Genomic DNA, 25131 nt, shown 5'->3' on the forward strand with positions numbered 1-25131 from the left:
ATGTTTCGTCCTGATTAGACCCGGATTATGTCTTTTCCATAGGTGCTGTGTTCTTTTCACTGCGTTCTGTCAGAGAGCACACAGTGTCTGTTGGTCCCCTTACTGCTGGTGTTAACTTTGATGCCTTCATTAAGACAGTGTCTGCCAGATTTTGCCATTTTAGAGTCATTTTTTCTTTCTTGTAGTTAATAATTATTTTATTGTATTTTTTTGATGAAGAGCTACTTTGAGACTGTGAGCATAGGCTTTTAACTTACGTAACCATAGGGAAACTTTCAGGGAGAAAGACTTACTCACTACTTTTGTATTTGGTAAAGTAAAGGTTCACTTAAACTGATTTGTATTTGCACATTTTCTGTCCTCCAAGATCTTAGTCCTAAAAAATGACAGGTTTAGAGCCCTTCTGTGTTATATGGCACATCTCTGCGTGTTCCTGGTGTTTTTTTACCCCAGTCTCCACGTTCCTTGGTAACAAGCCTGGAGTTTGTCTTCTGAATCACAAAGCCCTGGGTTTTTTCTTTCTCCTATTTCTCTTGGGGAAGGTACTCCTAAAAGGTTCCTAGAATTCATCTTAGTGACATTTGAGAGCCACCGTGTGAGAGACCAGGGTGTATCTAGAGGCTTATGGATCAGGATCAGTATCTGTGGACTTTACAATCAGGTTGGTGGAGGCAGAGAAGTACGCAGAGTTGAAGAGCAGCACGAAGTGGAGAGGTAGCTCCAAGATGGACGTGATTGACTGTGGCTGACGGGGGAGGTGGAGGAGAGGAGTGAAGGGCGTGAGCGGTGGCTCTAGGAAGGCTCTCTAGAGCAGGTAGCCCCTGTGCTGGGTTTTGAAAAGTGCCAGGCGATCACGAGGGCAGGGGTGCCTTTCAGGCTTGCGGAGGCAAGATGGCAGGTGTGTCAGAGGAACACCAAGTGGCTCCATATTTCTTCAGCATCAAGTCAGAGGTGAAGAGTGGCAGGACCACCAGGGTGGCCCTAGTGAAGGTGGGAGGCAGTAGCCAGGGTCCAGGATCAAGTGGGAAGGAACCATCTGGGTGGCGGTATGCCTGTTTAGAACATGGGATGCTGCTACTGTAGTCTTTCCCGCATGTGATGAGCCTCAGTAAATACCAAATGAGCTTCGTCTTGGCTCAGTGATGCTCGCATAGGTGAGAGTGTCCTGTGTGGGCTGTGGGTATTAGTTCATAAAGACGTATTTGCAGCATCACACCCTGCATGTCGCAGATCGCCTGTGTGGCCTCAGGCTCTGGTCTTGCCGTCTGCTTCCCTCTCGGCGGCCCCTGCAGATCTCTCCTGCCCTCTGAAACGATTCTGCCAAAAATGCCAGTCTCCCTAAAAACAAAATACATTGTTGCCACCTTCAAAAAATCAAGAAAACCAGGTTTGGAAGATCATCTAGTCCGAGGTCTGTGGACCAGACCCTACCCAAGGCCTTTTTTGTGCGATTCATGAGCTAAGAATGTTTTTTGCATTTTTCAAGAGTTGTAAAAAGGAAGAAAATATGGCAAAAACTGTATTGACCTGCAGTGCCTAAAATCTTTACTATTTGGCTCTTTCCAGGAAAAGCTTGCCAACCCCTGGTCTCACCTGACTGCCTGCTGCAGTCATCCTTAGTGTAGTATTAATTGGTGAACAGTCGTCTAGTATATACTTGAACACTTCCACTGATGGAAGATTCATCATCTCTCTGGTCAGTCTGTTTCCTATTTGGACAAGTCAAAGGCTATTAGTAATTTTTAAACTCTGTTGAAATCTTGTCTGCATGCAGCATCCAACTGTTGGCCCTTTTGTGGGGAAGAAAGCTATTATTTCATGTCAGCATTTCTGAGCTCCAAATCTATTCCAGGCACTGTGCTAATTAATGGCTTACGTATTTCTATATTGTTATTTTACACACACAGTACAAAATTCATAAGGCAAAAAGGTCATAGCATGAAAATGATTCTCTCCACAGCCCCGTCTCCCGACCCCACAGCTTCCTTCCTGGGAGACGTTTCCTGTGGGGGGTTGATGTTTAAGGACAGCACTAGCGCCAAGGTTAGGTCCACTTGGACAGGAACTTTTGGTAAGCCCCTTGCAGTGGCATTTCTCTGAGCTTCTGCTTGTATAAGTTGCTGAGCGTGACTTGGTTTTATTTCCATAAAAGCCTGAAATTTACCAGTTGTGGTGGTAGCCGCAGCCCCAGAGGGTTCGTATTGCCTAACCACCCACCTGCTATTTCAGTTGAATCTTAACTGGATGTTTTGGTTACTGCTGGGTTTCTTCTGCTCCTGGGATTCTTTTCCATTGCAGTGTCGAATCCTCATCAAAGCTCCTCTTTCACTGGAAGTGACACAGCCCTCTCTTGTGTAACTCCTGGGTTTCACATTCTGAATATAATATTGAAGTTTGATTTTAAAAAATATAACCTTTTAGCTTTCTAAGCTAAGCAGAGGCCTCAGGTCTCACCTGCACTTTTCAGGGTTACATGGGCAAGCCTTGCTTTTCAGGGCGCAGGTCATGTTTGAATCAGGGGTAGTTAAACATAAATGACTTTGGATCTCGGGCCCATCTCCCACTTCCTCCAGAATTCCCTTCTGATCATCACTATTTAAATCTTCCTTTCTAGTTAAGGAAGATGGATGTGTAGGTTCCTGAATGATACCTTTATATTTGCAAATCTTATTTAGGTATTTCCAGCAAATTTCTAATCACTTGTTGCTGCCGTTGCTTAAGACTTTTCTGTTGCCTTAGCCTGTCAGGCAGCAGTTCAGCAACTAGACACCAACCACATCCTCTTGTGAAATAGGCTTTTGATTTCTGCTCAGAATTTCTTGGAGACCAAATAATGTCAGAAAATGAAGGATGTGCCTCTTATGCAAATTGCTTTCTTAGCATGCCTGTCCATTATCTTCTGTGGTCCTCCAGAGTCACTTTTTTCTCGCTGCTGAAGTGCGGTATGGAGTAGAATTTTCTCTTTTGTCTCTGACACTGGTAACATTCCATCTTGGTGGCCTCAGCAGGTCACCAACGTGATGCCGAGTTCCCGCTGACCTTTAAGAGTAAGTTGTGGATGACTGAAATGTGCAGGGTTGTGATGACCTGTCCCATGGAGGAGTTCAGATGAGATCCATTTGTCCCACTGTCTGCTGCTGTGTTGATTCTTACCTCTCTGAACCTCGGTTTCTTCCTCTGTGAAATCAGAACTGGCACTTCTTAGGGCTTTGGGGAGGAGTAGATTCAGATGCACACCCGTGCTGCCTGCCCAGTCCGGCCAGTACCCAGTAACTGCTACCTTCCTCTCATTCCAGAGGGCTGTTTCAGGTTCAGCCTCTAGCACTTAGTGATTTATTGAGTGTGACAGAGAGAAAAATTGAATTTGAGGTTTCTACCTTGGATGTATGGTGTAGCTATTAAGTAAACTAGAACATATAAGAAAATGGGCAAAATTTTAGTAAAAGATGTGTTCAATTTTGGGTTTGTCAGACTTGATACATCTGTGAGAAATTCAAGTCCTCGCTTTAGAAGACACTTAAATACATGTTTGGAAGTTAGCGCTAGAAACACAGTCCTGGGATTCATTGGCATCTAGATGGATATTGATGTAGAAAATGGACAGTTTTGCTTTTGGAAAAGCTTATAGACTAAGGAGGAGGCTGAGCATGGAAACTTTCAAAAACCGATGGTAGAAAGAAAAAGCTGGCTGTGTTGTGTAGGAAGAGAGAAGAAGGGAGCAATTCGAGGCCCAGGAACCCAGGCAGGAGGCTGTTAGGCTGTTCTCATCCTGCATTTCTCAAAGTGTGAGCCCTAGGCCACCTGTATGAGGATCTGTTTCTCCACTGGGCACTGAAGCCACTGTGCACAGAATGCACAAGCTTTTCTGGGGCCTATGAAAATAGGAGTGACCTGAAAAAAGGTGAACATTCTGAGAGTGCAAAATTATAAGATTCTTTCAAACAGAAGCCAGAAATTAATATGGGACAAGAGTGCATTTAAACATATTTGAAATGATTTATAGGTAGGGACTCCAAAAGTAAGAGGGCCAGTGACCCAGAGGCTTCAAGATAGCGTCAAACTTGAATCAGAATCACCTGGGCACTAGTTCTGACCACCCTCACCCTCCTTTCTGTTCCCCCTCCCACTCCCTGGCAGGCGGAGCCCCGGCATCTTCATTTTGTAATAAGCTGTCAGAGTGGAGAAAGTTTGAGAACTCGTGATTGGGCATTGTCTGCCCATCATGCACGTGATGCTGCAGATCCACACTCAGCAGCGGAGAGTTTTTCTTAAGGACAGCAATGTACCTGGCTCCTTTACAGAGGCTGTTGCCCTGCTCTGCCCCACACTCATCTCTTTCTTGATTTTTAGCACGTTTATGTAGTGCTAACTTTGCGTTTTACCATGTAGTTACTATCGGTCCAAAACTCCTTGTCTGTAATTCTAATATCTAACAGTTTTGGAAAACTGAAAAGTGTGTAATAGTCTTGGCATAAGACTCGTGCAAAACCTCTCTGAATAGATGTGAACTGTCTTTTAAAAAAAATTTTATCCCATCTAATGTGACTCTACTCATACATTCTACCACAAAAGTACTAATCCATCTTGGAGCATTTGGACAGGATGGAAAGTGAAGTGACTTCATCAACTTTTCCCTTTTGGAACTGGCACTTTCCTCCAGCTTTGTGCTTCTCCACCTGGGCCTGTGTACCCCCAAGAATGTGCAGGGGATACAGGGAGTCACAGTGTACACATGCCTGATTGCCAGGATGGTCAAATTCATTTGATGATCTGAGGGGGAGAGAGAAGTATTAAAATGTATGTGATAGAGTAAAATGCAGATTTTCCTCAATTAAAAGGCAAAAGGTGATGTTGCAGTCACTATGTAAAACAGTATGAAGATTCCTTTAAAAACTAAAAATAGAGTTGCCATATGATCCAGCAATCCCACTCCTGGGCATATATCCAGGGAAAACTCTAATTCAAAAAGATACACACACCCCAGTTTTCATAGCAGCACTACTTACGATAGCCAAGACGTGGAAGCAACCTGAATGTACATGGGACTGGATAAAGATTTGATGGAATCCAAATTCCAGAAAATTCCACACAGTAGAATATTACTCACCCATAAAAAAGAATGAAAAATGCCACTTGCAGCAACATGGATGGACCTAGAGATTATTATCCCAAGTGAAGTTAATTCAGATGAAGACAGATATCATATGCTATCACTTATATGTGGAATCTAAAATATACAGATGAGTTTATTTACAAAACAGAATCACAGATGTAGAAAACAAACTTGCGGTTACCAAAGGAAACGGGATGGAGGAGGGATAAATTAGGAGTTTGTAATTAGCAGATACAAACTACTACATATAAAACAGATAAACAACAGGTCCTACTGTATAGCACAGGGAACTGTATTCACTACCTTGTAATGAACTGTAATGGAAAAGAATAAGAAAAAGTGTGTATTTATATATCTGAATCACTTTGTTGTACACCAGAAACCAACACAACATTGTAAATCAACTGTACATCAATAAAAATAAAAATAAATTTAATAATATAAAAAGATAAAATGTGAGATTTCAAAGACATTATGGTACTGTGGTCAGGATAGGGAATTCCTCCGTCCTCCTCGGCTGGGTTGCTCAAGCGCCGCCTCACTCAGAACCCTAACAGTTTACATTGCTGTGTTGCTAACTGGCTGGACTTTGGGATTTGTGCCTTTAAAGTTCTCTAGGACCACACACGATGCCAAAAACTTCTGAGACCATGGCTATGTCAAAGAAAGAATAACACTAATTCATCAGTCAGACTGACTTACAAGAATTTAGGAAGATTTATGAAAGTGAAGGCCAGGAGGGCCAGTGGTGTCATAAGGATGCTAAACTTGGCAACACAGCCAAATTCCACAGGTTACTTTCCAAAGTTGGGTCCTCAGGCAGCTCATCTCCCTGTTTTTGTTTGTCCGTTATGATTAAGCATGATTACACGTGTCCTTTCTCACCATGTTTTGTGCGATATGGCCGTGTTTTGTTTTTAGCAGGCAGTAAATAATGGCGGCAGCTACGGGGGACCCCGGACTCTCCAGATTGCAGTTTGCCCCCTTCAGCAGTGCCTTGGATGTTGGATTCTGGCATGAGTTGACCCAGAAGAAGCTGAACGAGTATCGGTTGGATGAAGCTCCCAAGGACATCAAGGGTTATTACTACAATGGTAGGAAATGGTGGATTCCATCTTCCGTCATCTTTGGGTACCTGCTCTGCCCAGGATAGGGTCAGCTTTCCTTTACAAAGAGACGTCCTTGATGTTTATAATTAATGCTTTTCACTGGTTTCTATTTCACTTCCTGACTTAGACCCAAGTTCGCTTTCACTTCTTTTCTCCTATTGGCAAAAGAAAGGGAGAACCTAACGTATTAATCCGAAAAATTAATACTGATTACTTAGTGTTGCTGGGGGAGGGGATTGGAAATGTTTCTCCCAATGAATCTTTTTTTTTCCTATATTCTTGGCCAATTACTTGAATTCACAAAAGCTGTCATCTTTTGCTAAGTCCCTGTTTAGTTTGGATAACCAGGAATTGGATGGGATGCTTTGGGCTCAACAGGAAGAGTAAAATTATTCACAGTTTTTGCTCTAAATGCTGCGGTTACTGACTTATAATTGAACATGTGATAATGCTTCTGTCCAGGTGATTCTGCTGGGCTGCCAGCTCGCTTAACATTGGAGTTCAGTGCTTTTGACATGTGAGTATTTTTTGCTCAAAATCTGACATAAAGAACACTTTTTGGCTATGAAGGAGCGTTCCTAACCTCCAACATACGTGGACCACGGTGGGAGCTACGAAGGCTCCCTGTGAGCAGGGCCAGCTTCTCGTGACTCTCGCGTGCCTCCTGTGGCACAGAGACAGTGCGAGATACTTAGGACTCTGGTTTATCTTTTCAGGAGATGTTTATCAGGGCCTGTTAGATGCCAAGTACCATTAGATTGATTGAGTTGAGATAACACCCTTCCTGGTTTTGATTGTAGTTAATAATTTGTGATCCCTTATTGGTACCTCTTGACTTACTTCTTTAGTTGCTTATCCACAGGCATCAGTGAACACTTACTAGGCTGCTTCTGTCACTGTGCAGGGCATTGTAGGGATATATGAAGAAATACGACGTATGCCCTCAAAGAGGTTTTTTGGTCTAACTGGGGGCCACGGGAGGTTGCTGGAGAGAAGAGAGACATTTATTGGCTGAGTGTTTTCCATACGTAATCCTTTCAGATCTGCCAGGTGTGGTTTTTCTCTCTTTTACAGATAAGGAAACCATGGGTCCAAAGGTAAAGTGACTTGCCCAAGGTCACATGTGGCTAAATTTAGGGAGCGAGGGTGAGAGAAATGCACACTCTGTTTCTGAGGTTGCAGTCTGAGTAGCTGGGGGCATTTTGTTATCTTCTCCAGACACTGAGAAGCCAGGAGGGTATACAGTTTGGTGAGGAGGTCAGTTTGGTTCAGAACTTGTTGAGTTTGAGATGACAGTGTCCTGTAGAAATGTCCAGGAGGCAGGGAGTCACAGAGGGAAGGTCATCCACATGGAGGAGACTCTGAGGCTGTGAGAGAGGGGGAGATGGTAGTATAAAAGGAGCAAAGAGGAGCTGAGCGAGAATAAGACACGGTCGCCCTGGATTTAGTTTGAAGACCTGGTATCTGTAGCCTATTGTGTTTCTGGGAATAAGTTCTTCTAGTTTTCTCAGCTTCAGTTTCCTCATCTCTGACTCCCAGCTTCTAATGTTCCTTCCAGTTCTGAAAGTCTGATTTTCTGAGTCTCTGTCTCTTAGGATGGTTGGTGCTGTGGTCTGAATGTTTGTGTCCTTCAAAAAGTCATCTGTTGAAACCCCAGTGCACAGGGTTATGGTATGAGGAAGCGGGCCCTTGGGCAGCGCTGAGCGCATGAGGGCAGAGCTCTCCGGAATGGGACGAGTCCCTTGTAAAAGAGGCACCCGAGCACTAGATTGCGCCTTCCGCCCTGTGAGGGCACAGCTAGAAATGGCCAGTCCGCAACCGAAGAGGCCCTGTGCCGGAGCCTGACCGTACTGCCCCTGGAGCGTGGGCTTCCAGTTTCCAGAACCGAGAGAAGCTAATGCCTCTGGCTTAGCAGCTGTCTCTGGTGTCGTGTTGTAGCCGCTTGGGCCGACTAAGACAGCAAGTTTAATGAACACACTTGGAGCTCCTCCAGAGAAACGAGTTCTTTATATCCAAATTATTTTCATTATTATTGTTCTTTCTTTGCTTTTATTGCTGAACATCTGCATGGGTTTGTAGGGAAATCTATGAATTTATTCATCAAACGGTTACCTCTTACGTGCAGGATGTGTAGGTGTTAGGAATACAAAGACATGAAACAGGGAAGTCGGGAGGAGCTCTGGATGGAGGTGGAAGACAGGGGTTTGCATTTTAGTGTGTGCAGTGCTGGAGTGACTGTGGAGAGGTAATAGCTGTTGAAGTAATACTTACTGATTGCTTCCTCTGTGTCTTGACAATAGAATGTGCTAGGCGCCGGCATGCAGTTGGAGAGCCAACAGCCCTGTCCTCACTCAGAGGTGCCAGGTGTTCCTCAGCTTCGCACAGCACCAGATAAATCCCTTTTGCTCGAGGCCCCGGAAGCCTGGTGGATCTCCGCCAGCAGTTAGCAGCACAGGGTCCTGTTCTCTACCTTGTATGAGGTGAATTATCAGTCAGGCAGTGTTTCATCAGGCACCGGCTGCCTTGCTCTGGAAGGTGCTGTCTTAGGGTAGGGTGGACTGCTGAACCAGACCCCAAAATGTAATGGCCCAAGCACAGAGGAAGTTTATGTCTTGCCCAGTCCAGGATGGGGGGTCCAGTCTTCTTCCCCCTTACGGCTCCCTCATCCTGCAGGGTTTGCCTTTATGTGCTGCTAGAGCCTGAACTGTCACCTTCTGGTAGCAACAGAAGGCGAAGGAGAGCCCGAGTGAAACTAGGGAGAGACACACCCACTCTCGTCAGGCCCTCGCTACGTGGGGCGGACATCTCTCTGCTTGACTCCATTAGGGAGGCTCGAGGCCTCACTGAAGCTGCAGGGAAGACTGGGCACATGGGGAACAAAAACATCACAGAATTATTTCCGTTTAAGAAGGGAAAAATAGATTTTGGTGGACAATCCCTGTACCAGTCTGAAGCTGGTAGAAGAAAAAAATTCCTTTCCTTTGAGAAACATTTATTTATTTAGTCGTAAGAAAAATTTTTCTTTTGACCCTCAAGTTGGACTTATTGAGAGAAACAGACGGCATAACCCTTGCCCGCAAAGAGCTTAAGAAGTAGCTGAGGAAATAAGACCGGTGCGCGGTATCCAGGCGCTCTCGGTCCCCACTGTCTTGCCAGCGCCTCACCCGGGTCTGACGTGTGCTGGGTGCTCACACAGCTGCTGGCTTCAGTCACAAGCAGTCTCAGGGCCTGGCTGTCAAAATGGGATGTGGCGTGTTTCATGGAAAGACACCTGTGGACTCTGTCAGTGGGTGTTATAAACAGAAAGTCGGAGGTTATTATAGAAAGCCGGAGATGGCGCAGCATGCCCCCAGACTGAGGGTGACTTCCTAGGTCCCCAAAGTGCCCCACAGGCATGCAAAGGTTTCTCCCGGTGTGGAAAGCAGCCTTGTCCTTACTCTGGGGGATGCATTTCATACTGGCCACCTCCACTGCCTGTCCATTCTGGAGGCTCTGGCCACATGCATGCCTTTGGCCAGGAGTAAGTAACAGGTGTGAAGCAGCCCCAGTGCTTTTGTCAGCAACCACTGCGAGGCTGAGAGAGGTGAAGGCCGAGTGTCCAGAGGTAACGTCCCCGAGGGGGCCCAGACTTGAGGCCTCCGTAGGATCTGTTCTTTACCAGGTTCGTGATACGTCTTTGGGAGTTCACTGCTGGCTTTAGGACATGGGCAAGATTTCTAATTCTGTTTTTTTAAAACTGCTTTATTGAGATATACTTTGCATACCATGAAATTCACCCTTTTAAAATGTACAGTTCAGTGGTTTTTAGTATATTCACAAAGTTGCACAGCCACCACCACTGTCTAATTCCAGAACATTTCATCACCCCAGAGAGGAGCCCCGCACCTGTTAGCAGTCACTCTCCTTTCCTCCCCTCCCTCCCCGCGCCTCAGACAACCACGAGTCTACTTTCTGTCTCTATGGATTTGGTTTTTCTGGACATTTCATATAAATGGAATCATAGGAAACTAACCTCATAAATGTCCAGGACCAGGATTTGGACTCCATTTTCTTGTTTCCAGGCCTAGGGCTCTTTCCAGTCCTCCTCTGAGCCACCTCTTTGTGGAACAAGTGGAACTTGAACCTGGAGGAAGCTACTAGAATGGCTGTTCTCCTCACCCCCACCATTATCACTTTTTAAATTCGCCCACCCCGCCACCTCCCCTGGTGGGGCTTCAGTCATGGAAAGCGCTTCTCCTTTGAGACTCCCCTTGTCCTCACTAAGGGCACTGGTGTCCTAGGAGCATAGCCCTCCAGGGCGTGATCTCGTTTCCTCTGCTCTCAGAGCAAGGCTTTGGCCGGGCGTTCGCACATCCTGGACTTTTGGGCGTCAGGAGGGAGGGCACCTTCCTCCTCTTGTGCTTGTGTACAATTTAGATCATAGCATCCTTCTTCTGGTTCAGTGTGCTCTTTCAGGAGTGATTTTGAAAAGCCACGTCTGAGGGTAGAAGGCCCAGTTTACCAACTGCTCTGCTTCCTTCTTCCCTTTTGGCTTAATCTTTTCCCTTTGTGATTTCTTTTTCTCCTCAAGATTATCCTTGCTGTCCTCACCTCACCTGGATGGAGAGTGTTCTTTTATTGAAGTGGAGTGGTGAAAAACAGCCTGTGATTGGCTGACTCATCAGCTCCCAAAGGAAGGCTCTGGCTTTGGAAAGTTACTTCTCTCCCAGGGCTTGGCATTCAAGCCTTACAGATGGCACTTGGTGGAACCCCCCTCACCCAGGGAACCCCTCCACACCTGCTCTAGATTATAGCTCTCCTTGTAGCCTCCCAAACCCAATTTTACTTAGACTCTAAATGAAGAGATGTGCTGGGTCTTTTAAACCACACAGTTACCACCCGTGCGTTCTTTCTGCAGTGGTTGTGACCGCACTGTTCGGCCACTAATGAAATGAGTATTGTTTTCATTTAGCATCTGTAACTTCTGAAACATAAGTTAACCATTTCAGAGAGGAGACCAGATTTCTCCACATCTGCGTTTGTGTTCAGAATCATCTTGTCCTTCTCCTCTCCTGACCTGCGTTACTCTGAAGACCGTGAGGCCTATGGGGACAGTGTAGACTGTGACATGCATGTGGCCCGACAGATTGACTGGTGGCCCTGGTGCAGCACATCGCAGTGTGCAGCTCAGATGCCCACGGGGGTGTGCTCACCAGCAGCTCCGTGCAGAGCCTGTTTGCGCTGGGGAGGTGGTGGGGTGGTCAGAAGAGGGAGGGACAACCCTGCCCTCGGGGAGCTTGCTGTCCTCTGGGTGGGTGTATGACTGTCAGTCTAAAACATTATTCTCAATTTTATGCACCTACCATTACCAGAGAAAGCAGGGGTGGCTTCCTGGAAGAGGAGGGTTTGCAGCAGGGCACTGAAGCCTGGGCGGCTTGAGTGGGGACTGGGCAACACCTTAGAGTCAGCTAGTTCTGACTTGGATCCTGGCTCTGCCTATTCTTACGTGACCTTCGGCAAGTTACTTTAACCTTTAAGTCAGGGAACAAAATCTTAGGAGAATTCAAACCTTGTACAGTTCTTGGCACAGCAGAAGCTCAATAAATAATGTTTGCCTTTCAGGTTAAAGATGGGAAAGGGTAAAAAAAGTCGGGAAAAGAGCTTGTGTTTGGGGGCCTGTGGGAGAGCAGCATGCTGAGAGATCAGGGGAAATACAGGGAGGTACAGGGCCTGCTTTTACTTCTTAGCAGTTACGCTCATCTTTTCCCAGAGAAGCATGAATCAGCCTTCCCTTTGCCCTGCAGAGCGCCGTCCTCCGTCTCCCCTGTTGTCTGGTTTGTTTGTCACCCCCCCCCCCCCGCTCTCCGAGTCCCAGCTGTGACTGTTCACCGTGTCTCTGTCGTATCCAGGAGCGCCCCCACCCCGGCCCACTGCTGCCCGGCTGTTGGAACACTGCATAACACCAACACACTCGAGGCTTTCAAGGCTGCAGATAAGAAGCTACTTTTGGAACAAGCAGCAAACGAGGTTAGCAGGGGAACACAATGTTCCCGTCATATTTTCTGAGGTCCCCCAGGCATGATGTTTCTGATCAGGTGTCACAGCGTCAGCGCAGAGTGGGTATTCAGCGATAATTATGGGCTTCTGCGTTGGTGGGGAGGTCAGAGAGAAGACAGGCAGGCTCTTGCCTGGGGGCAGGCAGGAATTCATGGCAGGGTGGCCGGGCAGCACGTGGAAGCTCTGCTGCTGGCCTCCAGTTAGTGTTGTCCGCTGCCTGGTCCCTGTCTGAGTGCTCTGCTCCGTGTCTGAATTTATTTGGGTTCTCTGGTCTCTGTCCTGGTCTTTGTCCTAAGGCCTGTAGTGCTATCAGAGATCACTTGGTCTCTCCAGTATCCTCAGGGCTAAACCTGAACCACTCCGTCTGAGTTACAAGGCCCCTCGTGGCCTGGCCTCCGTGGCCTCTGTGGCCTTTCTGTCCCGTCACTCTTGCCCTCAGCTGCTCTGACCCAGTCACAGCACATCGCCCGTAATTGCTCCCTTCACCACTTTCTGTTCTCTCCTCTCTCCTTGGGACATGATGTCCTCTCTGCTTGGAATGTCCTTCCTTTACTTCTTCATATCTGAGTTAAGTGTGAAAAATTAAATGAGGGCACAGTGTATCCCAGCCCCCTCTAGCACCCACTTAATCGAATGGTCTTCACACTGGTCTTAAAAAACAAAAGGGTCTTATTTATGTGGATGCTGTGGTCAGAGGGAAGACCAAAGGCGTCCCTGCCGTCCCTCGTGGTGATGCAGCTGGTCACTCAGGTGACAGTGGTGGTTCTCCTCGGCCTGCGGCTTCACTGCTCCTGAGCTCCTGCTTGGGCTGCACATTCCAAAGGCCGTCTCCAAAGGGATGGATCAGGTCTTAACTCTGTTGTTGAAAAAAGCAGGTTGCTCCCCACAGGAGTCCCACCCCAGTCCCTCCTCCGGGCTCAGCCTCCCCCACCCCTGGCAGTTCCCACCCCCTTGGTTTGTCAGCGGCGGGGCTGCACTTCTGTGGTCCAGCTCCTCCAACGCTGTTATTTCAACAGCAGAAATTTCTCTTTGCTTATTTCCCTCTTCACTTATGTGTAGGCCGTCGCTCTCATGACACAACTGTTTGTCTTGCTTAGTGACACAAAGTTTAGCAACTCAGCTCCTGAAACATCCTGTGAGCAGCACTTGCTGACCAGGACCAGCTTCTGCTTCCCCGCACAGGACTTGCCGAGATTCATAACCTTGGTGTCTTTTCTCTTCTCTTTCTTTCACATCTCAGGGAGAGAGAATCCCAAATAAGACTCGTAAGGAATCCTGTGTCCGTAGTTCAGATCACTGCCTCCCGGAACCTCTCCCAGCTCTGTTCCCTCCCGTGTCCTTAGCCGAGCTCAGTGCTCCTTCCAGGAATTGTCCCCACTTCCGTGGCAGCACGCACTGCCTGGTGCAGCGCATGGGCACGTGCGCCCGTGTCTCTCACTGACTGTAGGCGTCTTTCTGAACCCCCGATGTGCCTGCTGTGTAGTGGACAGGGGACATGCTGGAGGAAATAACAGAGGCCTGGACGTGGCCTGATTGCCTCCTCTGATGCTGAGACCCCCAAAGGGAGGCTCCCAGCTTCTCTCACTCTCCTAGTCTCTGTGGGATGGGGGCTCGGGGCGGGTGTGAAGTGGGCAGAGTGGGTGAGACCCGCTTTCCTCCTGGGCTGGGTCGTGCTGGGCCTGCGGGAAGGAAGGCCTTGTGACTGTTCAGCTCTGCGTGCTCAGGAGTGGGGAGCTGGGGCCGCCTGGTCACTGCCCTGACACTTCCTTTCCTCTGGCAGATCTGGGCGTCCATCAGGTCGGGCGCGGCCCTGGACAACCCTGTCCTGCTCAACAAGTTCCTCCTCTTGACCTTTGCAGTAAGTAAATGGCCTGGGCGGCATTTCGACTGCCAGACGGCCCTGGCCGAGCCTCGTGCGCCAGGAGCACCGTATGTGCTCCTCTCCCTGAAGCTTTTCCCTTGTGGGGTTCAAGTCGTGGCTGTTAAGGAAAGACGCGTTGAGTTAGTAGCCCGATATTGCTGGCACTGATCACAGATGCAAAATTAATTCGTTCTTACTGATCATATGAGTAGTTGTCGCCCGGTTTATACAACATGGGGACCCACTTCTCGTCCTGCAGGACATGACAAGGTGGGGTTCAGGGAGTAGCAGTTCACTGTCGCTAACATCTGTGTCAGATGCAGCCCCGCAGCTCAAGTGCTGGGCCCACCGGCAGAGGGAACAGGGGGCAACTTGGGGACCCCTGGTCATCCCCTGGTGGCTTCTGGACAGGAGGGCATCACCCCACATGGCTTGTCCACACAACTGTGTCCTTTTAAGAAAGAAAACTGTTTTATGTCATTGAGATCTAATTAAAATGCACCTTAAGGGCGCCCTTGAAGAGGAAGGGAAATCACATTAGGGTGACATCTGCTGCCTAGGAAAGTAGGGGAAGAAGGGAGCGGCTGACTCACATGTATGTGCGTATACATGTGTGTGTATCTCCATATAACACTATTTTAGCCTTTATAATCACGGTGACAGTATCGTGTTCTGTCAAGTGTATGTTCCAGGGACTCCTGTCCATCTAGTTTGTTCTCGGTATTCACTATTATAAAAAAAATGTGGCAGTAACCAGTGTTGGCCACACTGATTTTTCTTTAGAATAAATTCGTTGGAGTGGGCTTGTAAACATAGTGATGCTGACAGCTATTAAGTGTGTTGTTTCACCGCAGCGTCATTGGCTTCGGATATTAATCCTCTTCCCTACATTTTTCTTTTCTTTGTTTGGCAAGTTGTAGGTCTTGCCTTTCTTTCTGCCACATGAGCGAATCCTCCGTTCCGTGCTCATGCTGCCTCTCTGATGTCCTGCTCAAGGCAAAGGAGAGAGACAGGACTCTCACTGCAGGCTGTACCCAAGGGGGCTACCTACAAGGAGCACATTTTCTCACAAGTTAAAATGCTTTCTGTGCGCCAGTGGGGAGATAGAAGAATGTTTAAATTCTTCAAGGGATTACTCGGCACACTTTGGCATTGATAATTTATCTGTAAATTTGGGTAACTTTGTAAACTCATTGCTCGGATAGTTACAAGCAATACAAGTCAGAGATTTCTGGCGGTTATATTTTAACGTCAACGCATTTTCTGTACCAAGAATTCCAGTTAGAATCTGATAGACAGTTTGCATTCACCGAGACAACATTAGCTCTCATTTAAAATTTTAAGGCATTTCCCAGAGCCAGCATGAGAGCATCAGCCATATTGTCCTTTCTGCTGAGTATTCTTAACCTGCCTTTGAAAAAATTAAAAGTCTCTATCTTTTAAAATGTTCAGACACAAGGGGCTGTACGTTTAATTTAATTGAAGTCCTTTGTATTCTGAAAAGAATCCTAAGAAATTCAAGCCTTTTGACTTTTGAAGATGACCTGATAAAGCTTCTTAGAAATCGTCAAGTCCTCCATCTTGAATTGTTTAACCTTTCACTAAAGATCAGTTATGACAAATCATTTAAGTACAAAGAAGACAGAGTAATCTCTGGAGGTGTTTTTGCTGCTTTTCTGCTGCTCTTAGGACTCGAAGGGACAGACACTTTATTAATGTCAGTTTTGCAGTTTGTTTTGCAGTTGTCAATGGGAGTTTGTTCTTAGTTGATAAATTAGTGGCAGAATTAAAGACTGTGGAAACTAATCACTAGGCTTTTTCATCTGGACTCAGGCTTATATATACATTTATATTTGAAAAGTTACCTACTATGATCCCATTTATATGAGAAGTCCAGATAGACAAATCCATAGAGACAGAAAATAGACTAGGGGCTCCCAGGGGATGAGACTGCAAAGTTTCTGTGAATGGTATTTCTTGTAAACTCATGGGGAATTTCTGCTACTGGGGTTTCTTTTGGGGGCAGTAAATCTATTCTGAAATTGGTGGTGATGGTGGTACAGCCTTGTTAGTGACTAGAAAACCACTCTCTTATACTCTATAACATGGTAAATTTTATGGGACTTGACTTATATCTCAGTGACAAGTCATCCGCCAACCATCCACTCTTTATTCGTAGCAAGATTAATTAGCCAAATAAACTACATAGTGGTCAGTGGTAACAGACTGGCCAGAAAGCTGTCAGATACCCACATAACTCGGGTCCTACCTCGTGAGCAGTTCACTCCACGCCTGCTCCAGGAATTCAGGAGCAAGAGTGTTCAGCCTGAGTGGGACCAGTATCCAGAACAGCTTCACAAGTTGTTGCCCCCACATCGCCTCCTGTGTTGGGGGACAGTCAGATACACCCCTGAAGCTGGGGTCTCTTGTATCATCAGTGCTCCTTTGTTCTTAGAACCTCTTCTGTGACTCATACAGCTAATCCTCTGCTTACTTTATCTCTGCTCCGTGCAAAGAGTGAGCTCCCTGAAGGCTCTCCTGGGTTTCATCCATCTTCTCCCTGTTAGAATGTCTAACATTTTGCCTTGTACATAACAAGTGCTTAGTTGTTGACTTGAACTTCACCAATAAGGCATTTCCGAAAGCAGCATTGTGTTATCTCAGGCATACATAGGCAATGAACAGCACATTGTAATAACTTTAAGAACGTGCTTAATTCATCTGATTGTGAAAAGAGAAGTAACTGTACTTGGAGGTCATCCCTCCACAGATGGTGTGTGGTTTGTATGTGGTACCAAGGACAAGAGCCTACATTTTGGGAGTAGAATTCTGCTCCCCTGTCTGCCAGAGTATCTTTGTTTTGTTCAAATTCTACACCCTTCTCTAAACTTCCATTTTCTGTGTATGAAATGGGATGATAATATTTACCTCCCAGATGATTTTGTGTATTAAACAAAGATGATGTCATTGTCACTTATTGAATACTTCAATTAGCGAGTGGCCAGTACGTTTCTCATGATCTGTTAATTATTTTGTGGTGTGTGGGAGTATTTCAGATAAAGACAGAAGTTCTGTGTCCTCTCAGAGTTCTGTTGGAGATGAGAATTTCTGACTAAGCTGGTCGTATCTTGTGTGCATTAGTTTTTCTGTCTTACGTGGCTGTTGGGAAGTTACATGTAGTAGATGCACTTCAGTTTCATCATTGCTGCTATTCTGATGTGTCATGTTGTGTCTTCTAGGATCTAAAGAAGTACCACTTCTACTACTGGTTTTGCTCCCCCGCTCTCTGCCTTCCAGAGAGTATACCCCTCGTGCAGGGACCAGTGGGCTTGGATCAGAGGTTTTCACTGAAACAGGTATCAACAAATAAAACAAAATACAGGTAAAACTGGGTTTAACGTGCATGAGTAGTTTATCTAGGTCATTCCAAAGACAGATAGGCGCTTGCCTAGATGAAGAGGTGGTCAGTGTGGAATCCTCCAAAGATGGTACCAGGAGCAGGCTGACTTGCACCGTGTTTGTGAGATCATTTTGAAGAAGTACCAAGCAACAGTTTTCCAGGTTCTCAGTGGCATTTGTTGAAATATGAGGAAGGAGGAATTATAGACACATTTTGAAAGACTGCAAGAATTGGCCAACATGTGGTCTTCACTTTCAGTGTAGGGGATCGTGAGGCAATATACTTTGGGGAGAGTCTTTGAAACCAAGTTGAAGACATCCTCCTTCCTTTGTGCCAAGCTGCAGAACTTCCACATTAGGAATGGTGCATGCAGAGCTAGCCTTTACAGCTGAAGAAAGATAATCAGGTCATTAGAGATGGTTCTAAGAAGAGCTGTGAAAATCATTAGGTTGGTGGAACAGAGACCCTCAGCCAGAAAATTCTGGTCATTGCTGAGGCAGAGATGGAGGGCAAGATGACTTGAATTCATGAAGTGTGTCAGTCACTAATTCTAAAGCCAGGGAGCAGCCCTTCATAATTAAAAAATTAATAACAAATACATTTACTAAGACAAATCAAAAGTTGTGGTTTTGTGGGACTCATTTCCCAGGGAGAAATGTAAGTGGGAGAAAAGGATCACGCCTGTGGACTGACTGCTGATGGGTTTGAGGTTTCTTTTAGTGGGGACAGAAATGTTCTCAGATTCTTGTGGTGATGGTTGCAGATTCCTGTGAACATGCTAAAAACAGCATTGATCTGTGTGCTGTGAATGAGTCACTTGTGTGGTAAGTAAAGAAAGCATGTCTCAGTAAAGCTGTTAAAGATTATAGAAAGGGTCAGGGTGAAATTCATCCATGGTAACTCACGCTTGGTAATCACAGGAGAGAAATAATGTTCGGCCACGTCTCTAAACCTTTGTGGTGACATCTTAGGGAACCACCATGCTGTACCATGATATGTCCCCCTGTGCCCCTGTCTAAGACACACTGCCATGCACGTGGAAAGTGTTGTATAAAAGCCAGGTGGTTTATTTGGGGCATTCATAGGTTTATGTGCTGCAAAAAGAGTAACGGATATAATCAATCATTTCCAGTCTTCTGGCTTGAAAGTACCTTTTTTTAAATGTTAATTTTTCACTCAGAACTCGGTAAGTAATTGTCTGGAGAATAACTCAATGTTTCCTGTTTTCAGATTCAGGCCCTTGAGCGTGCATACGATGATCTTTGTCAAACAGAAGGAGTCTCAGCGCTACCTTACTTCTTAATCAAGTATGATGAGAACGAGGTGCTGGTGTCCTTGCTTAAGCACTACAGTGACTTCTTCCAAGGTCAGAGGACAAAGGTCAGAGAACATTTGTGTATCATTTTATTATCCATTAAGAAAATCTGATGTTTGCGTTATGGTAGACCACTGCAAAATTCAGGCTCATTTAGATTTCTTAAACCCTCCAAAGACTGTCTCAGAACATTGCTGTATCTCCACCCTCTCCCACCCCTGCATTTCCCAAATCAGCTCCTCCTCCAGATTTTCGTAGCTCTGTGGCACCTCAGAGTAATTTTGGATTCCTCACTTCCTGCTGGTGGTTAAGTTTTTTTCAGCTTTTCTTCCTAGTGTATTTTGTATCTTAATTTTCGTTCATTCCCAGGGCTACCACTGTAGTTCAGGCCCTGGTTATCTCACTCCTGGACAACGGGGGCTCTCTTCTATCCTGCACCCCAGCATGACGGAAGGGTCTCCCTCAGACCCCCGTGTTCCCTGTGTCTTTCACTGATCAAGAGTTAATGGTGACTTCCTTCCTTCTGGCTCCAAACCACCTTTTCTGCCTCGTCTTCCGCTGTTTTCCTCATAAACCATTGCTCCAGCTAAGCGTCTCTGTCACTCACTGACAAGCCCCCCGAAGCAAACAGACCCAGAGCTTTTGCTGTATCTCTTTTTGTCCTTGTGTTGTCTTCCTGAAACACCTCCCACTTGTGGCAGTCCTAAGCGGCTCTCTCCCCTTGCTGAAACCCTGCCTCCACAGAGAAGCCTGCTTTCTCATGGTGTGGCCGATCTGACCTTTCCCCCTGAGCTCACTGCACTCACTCCCTGATCCCCACTGCCTGCTCCACTCGCTCCCTTGCACACGTTGTTTTTTGTGCTCTTAGACTGTGAGCTCCCAGAGGACAGGGACCGAGTCTTCTGTATCTCTATCAGCATAGCATCCAGCCTTTGTCTCGGGCCCTCAATAAAATTCTTCTGAATAAATGGAAGAGTACTCTAAGTGTCTGTTTGATGCAATGGGAGAGATAGTAAGCTGTCTTAGCCATATCAGATATTGTGAGTTAGAAACGAAAAATCGACGATGAGCATTATGCAGTTGTGAGATCAAGTGGGAGAATTTCGAGAGCTGTGCGGACTTGTCCGAGCTGACGGGAGGCAGGCCTCTCACCAATGCCCTGGCAGTTCCTTCCCTGAACTTCGGATGCCTTTTTTTAAGTAGATTTTTTTTCCTCAAAAAATTCACTAGCATTTTCTTTTTCAGAGGGAGCCCTTTTTAAATTGATGACTGAGGATTGAATTTTTACGAAAATTCTTCCCCCACCCCAGGCAGTTTCACAGAACTGTAGCTAGGTTAGGAGCAGCGAGACCACCATTAATTTGAAGTCCAATCTAGGGTGAGGCCCCGCTGTGACAGCAGGCGGATGAAGCGGCCTGCGTTTGAAAGCAGCCGGCCTGCGAGTGGTGTGCGGTGGAGAAGTGGTCCTGCCCACAGTGCAGCTCGACCAAAAAAATTTGCAGAGCACTTTTTAATTTAAAAGGGGCTTTCACATACTCGATTTTGTAATAACTTTGAAGTAGGTGTTATCGGTATCTGCATATTCTGTTGGATAAAAATAAGACTCATAGCCACACAGCCCAGTTGTCCGTTTCCAAAGTCCGGGCACTCTTGTGTCATCGGGGAGGGGCGTCTCTGCTTGACCTTCGGGATCACACAGGTCTGAATTTGACACCCAGCGTTGCCACTCTGTAGCTCTGTGACCTTGGGGAGTTTTGCACAGCCTGTCTTTACCCTGGTCTCTCTGGTACACGGTGGCAGTACCACCTGCTACAAGGCTTCATGAAGATTAAACATGATAATATGGACAAAATGCCCAGCACACAGCAGGTGCTCCGTACACATCCACTTCCTTTCTTCCTCAGCAGCAACAGATTTTCAAAGAGTGAGCAACTCTCTGGAGTCTCCATTGAAGTGGTCTGGGCAAGTTCCCAGCGCCCTGACGCTGAGGCCGAGCACCTGCCAAGTTCGGGTAGAGCATCTCTCACTCAATTAAGGGCATATCTCAGGAAAGCCTGGCTTTGCTCAGTGCCTATGTTGAACACCTCCTGTAAGCCAGAAATGATGAAATATGATTATACCTCCTCTCACAGACCCTGGGGTCTTCTAAGGGAGATGAGACACTGACCTGTGGAAAGTTAACTAGAAATTCAAGTCACGGAAAAGAAGTGCCAACGAAATGATACAGGCGACACTTTGGTTGTTTATCTCTGCATCTGTGCCCTGTCTGGTTCTAGCAAGGATCACCAGAAGCGGCGCAGATTGGTGGCCTCTTAGGGGTTTCGTGGCCTCGTGGCCGACCTCCCTGTCTTTGGTCCTGGCTGTCCCATCCATCCCCCGCACTGCTGCCCAAATGCATTTTCTAACACGTAAATCTGATTGTGTCACTGTTCTGCTTAAAACCCTTCTGTGGTTCCTGTTTATGTCAAGATAGAGTGAAAAATACTTAGCTTAATTCAAGGCCTCTTCAGACCTGGCTCCCGTCTACCCTTCTCGGCTCGTCTCCTGATATCCCCACGACGCGTCCTAGGCTGTGGCTCCAGCGTGCCGTCCAAATGCCCTGGAAGTTCCCTCCATCCCTCTGCCTTGAGTCATGCCTCTGTCTGTTTCCCTTCGTCAGCCCCAGCCCCCTTTCTGGCTCATCACTGCTGGGAAGCGCTGGCTGATTCCTGGCACTGTTGAGCTGTCCCTCTTTTGTGTCCTGCCAGGGGCCCTTCTCCTCACACGACTGAGCTCTCATGTCATTGTCGGTTTGCTGCTTATCTGCCTCACCCTGACCCCTGAGCAGCCCGTGAGCAACTTTAGTGCAAAGACCATGCCGGACCCCACACTGCACCCTCTGCGTTTAGCCTAATGCCAGGCACTTCGTGGGCCCAAGCGCGTGAGTGTTGAGGGGGAGACGGTTACTTGTGGACTGGTGTAATCATGGAAGGCTTCGGGGGGAAAGCAGTGTCTGAGCAGAGCCCTGAAGACACGCTTTCTGTGAAGCTGTATAATTCACTTGGGTCACTCCTGCTTCTATGGCATGAATCTCATTCACTTGCTTTCACTTAAGTCCAATTACTCTTTTGTGTTCCTTGCATCACAAAGTTTCCTTGACATTTTTTATCTCATTCTTCTAGGAACAGGTGTTTTTTCAGTGGGAGCTCCTGCATTTGCACTCTGGCTTCATATTTTACTGTTTCCTACCTCCCCCTCTTACCAAGAATTTGACCCCCACCCGAGAAGCCACTACTCCTTTGGGAGCATTGGTGTCTTCACATATAAGATAAAGAAATGTTGGAATCCCTCTAAGTTTCTCTCTTCTTGGTCTGTTTTCTCTTCTGGGGGAGCCTGGTGCCCGTGACTCCAGTGACTGCCTCCTGCAGCCTGAACCTCCCCGTGGACCTCGGACTGTGTTGTCCGCCCACCTGCTTGTTTCTCCAGCGCCTCACAGTCAGTATCTCCAGACTGATCTCTGCCCCAAGTCTGAGCCTCTTCTGGGCATCACTGTCTGGCAGTGACACCGTCATCCATCCGGTCACGAGAACAGGAAATGTGGGCAGCCTGCTAGACACCTCTGTCCTCTGCTGCCCCCGCATCCTGTGGATCTTGGTCCTAAACTTGTCTTCGTCTTCTGCATTTGCATTTCTCCTGCCACCGCCCCAGTCTAAACTCTGGGGGCTTTCATCTGCTTTACTGCAGTAGCTTCCTCACAGGTCTCCTTGCACCCACTCAGGCCTCCCTGCAGTCCACCCCCATATCGTCCAAGGCAGTCCTTTGAAAACCAGGCCTGCTCACGTCACTCACAAAGTGAAACAGAACCGTGTCTTCTTGCCTGTGCTCCAAGACTAATAATCACATTTGATAATGTGGCCTCCAGGACTCTACGTGGCCTGGCTCCTGTGTGGTCTAGCCCCGACTTGTTCCATGTCCCCTGTCGCTTTGCACCCGCCGCGCCTCAGAGGTGTCAGGTGCCCTCCTGCTGCAGGGATCTTGCCTGGAACTTCTTTCTCCTTTCTCTTCTTCTGCCTCGTCTCTCCCCTCCTCCCCACCTCCCATTTGCCCAGTGAAATGTTCTCTATTCAGATTTAAACTGAACCATGATTCCTCGAGGACTGTCTCCCTGACCTCTGTAAAAAGGTTTATTCTGCCCCTCACGGGTTTTCGTGGCACTGTGTGGCTCTTCTCTGTAGCAGATTGCACAGTTGTAATTGTACAGTTTCTTGGGTGAACTTTGAGTAATACCTTCTCCCATGTGAACGTGAGCTCCCAGAGGGCGGGTACCCTGTCTTTGATTTCTCACCATTGCATCTGGAAATGAGCTGGGGGGTGGGAGCCCCTGCCTTGTGGACTGTCTCGCCTCCTGCAGGATATCGTGCCTGGCGGGTAAAATGCAGTGGAGGAATAAGGCGTGCATGCCTGACATGTGAAACACCTGGGTCAGTCAGTGCCCCCACCACCACAGTAGGCCTTCAGTAAGGGGTAGGTCCCTCCTAGTGTGGCTCATTGTAAGTGCTCACTTTAATATGGTATTCTGCTGTCTCATTAAGGCTGTGTTGCTTATAAAGGCTTTCCCAAATTGTCAGTGCACGTAAAGTTGATGTCTAGTATGAGTCGTGGTCGTGCTGAGTGGTCTGACAGGAGACAGAACGTGGGGGGAATATGTGATCTGCAGTGGGGGACTTAGAGCACTGGTTCTTAATTTGGGGCAGGGGTGAAGGTCCAGATGTACAACCTCTTTGAGAATCTGGTGGAAGCAATGGATCCTTGTCCACCAAAAATAATCACCTCCATATGGTTCTAATGTCTAATGTCAGGGCATCCACAGAACACTGAAACCCGTCCCTGGATCCTCTTTGGGTCCCTGGCTTACAGGAAGATGAGGGGAAGGACAGGCGTTAGCCTGCCTGTGAGGAGATTTTGGGATTGCTGCGGCCAGCAGGGGGATGGCCCATCTCTGTTCCAGGCCGGAGGGGGGACCTTTGCAGCTGGAGGTACCGCTCACTCAGCTCAGAGCCTCAGCGGGCTGTGAGGCAGTGGCACACTGCTGTGAAGAGGGCACACTGTCCCCTTCGCCAGCGCCAGCTGCTACCGTGTTCTGACTGTGTGTCCAGCGCTGAGCTGGTCCCTCACACGTGGCGGCAGTAATCCTTCTAACACCCTGCGACGTGAGTAGTGTGGTTCCCCTTTTACAGGGGGAGGAGACTGGAAATGAGCTGGGGGGTGGGAGCCCCTGCCTTGTGGACTGTCTCGCCTCCTGCAGTCGCAGTGCTTCCCATGGTGGGAAAACGTTTTTCTCGATGGCTCACAGCGCGACATGGTAGAGCAGGAGGGCTGGACTCTGGGTCCGCCCGCAGCTTCCCGGCTGAGTCCTCGGTCTCAGTCTCCTCCGCACAGACGTGTGCAGTAACAGCACCTCCTCCTCGCAGCTGGTTGTGAGGATTGAGATGGTGGATGTAGGCAGGCTCTAAGTTTTACTCGCATGTTATAATTGTTCCTGCTGTATTTTCTTAGAATGAGTTTGTCAGGTTTCATTTTCAAAAGAAAGTTCTTTTCTTTGAGTTGACCTCGGGTTCCCACTCTTCCATAGGAATGGAATTTTGAGGCCCTGAGTCATGCAGCCAACTTTGCCTTTACCAAAGAAAGGCCGGCTCTCTGGCCTTTTGGGTTTTAAAAAACCTGAAGAAATTGGAGACGCTCTCAGGAAATTTGCAGGGTAATCGGTTCAGAAGCCCCCAAACCAGTTCACTGGTGATGCTTTCTTTAAATTGAAGCTCAGTTGCAAATGCATCTCATGTTGGTTTCTTCTCCTTTCTTGGATGTCTTATGGTTGTTAAAGGTGATTGCTTAAGGCCAGACTTCTTTGTTAGTTACAGTTAAAACTACTTGTTACATGATGCTTCAATAATAATACTTATGTCTGTCTTTATTTTTACTTTTTAATAGACTTTATTCTTTTAGAGCAGTTTCACGTTCACAGCAGAATTGAGCAGAAAATACAGAGTTTGCACACAGCCCTCCCCACCCACACATACATACTCCCCTACCCTCAACATCCCTCATCAGTGTGGCGTATTTGGTACAATTGATGGACCAAGTTGGACACATTATGATCAACCAAAGTCCATGGTTTTACATTAGGGCTCACTGCTGTACGTTCTGCGGGTTTTGACAAATGCTTCATGTCTGTCTTTAGATGTATACACACACATATATATAATTGAAGCAAACCTTTCACAGAACAATATTTTACTAGGTGTTCTGCACTCTGTTTTC

General features: G+C 47.1%; 1 protein-coding gene and 1 long non-coding RNA gene across 5 annotated transcripts in view; one reads left to right on the forward strand and one right to left on the reverse strand.

Annotated features, from left to right (window-relative positions):
- ATG7 (autophagy related 7) overlaps window positions 1–25131 on the forward strand; it is a 215908-nt gene that overhangs the window by 8411 nt on the left and 182366 nt on the right. For 2 of the 4 annotated variants that reach the window (XM_031686218.2, XM_072941858.1), the window contains exons 2-7: window positions 6038–6207; window positions 6685–6739; window positions 12111–12228; window positions 14039–14116; window positions 17359–17475; window positions 18750–18899. In XM_031686218.2, the coding sequence (XP_031542078.2) occupies window positions 6048–6207; window positions 6685–6739; window positions 12111–12228; window positions 14039–14116; window positions 17359–17475; window positions 18750–18899 (678 nt within the window). In that variant the 5' untranslated portion in view covers window positions 6038–6047. Of the gene's footprint in view, window positions 1–6034; window positions 6208–6684; window positions 6740–12110; window positions 12229–14038; window positions 14117–17358; window positions 17476–18749; window positions 18900–25131 lie in introns of all 4 variants that reach the window. The other 2 variants (XM_031686219.2, XM_072941857.1) reach the window with 1 other exon arrangement.
- LOC140686824 (uncharacterized) lies at window positions 9198–16516 on the reverse strand. Its single transcript, XR_012060798.1, has 2 exons — window positions 16389–16516; window positions 9198–9502 (listed from the first exon to the last, which is right to left on the reverse strand). It is a non-coding gene; the product is annotated as an uncharacterized lncRNA (long non-coding RNA).

Source organism: Vicugna pacos, chromosome 17 (assembly GCF_048564905.1).
Source record: "Vicugna pacos chromosome 17, VicPac4, whole genome shotgun sequence".
In the NCBI taxonomy this organism is placed as follows: domain Eukaryota; kingdom Metazoa; phylum Chordata; class Mammalia; order Artiodactyla; family Camelidae; genus Vicugna; species Vicugna pacos.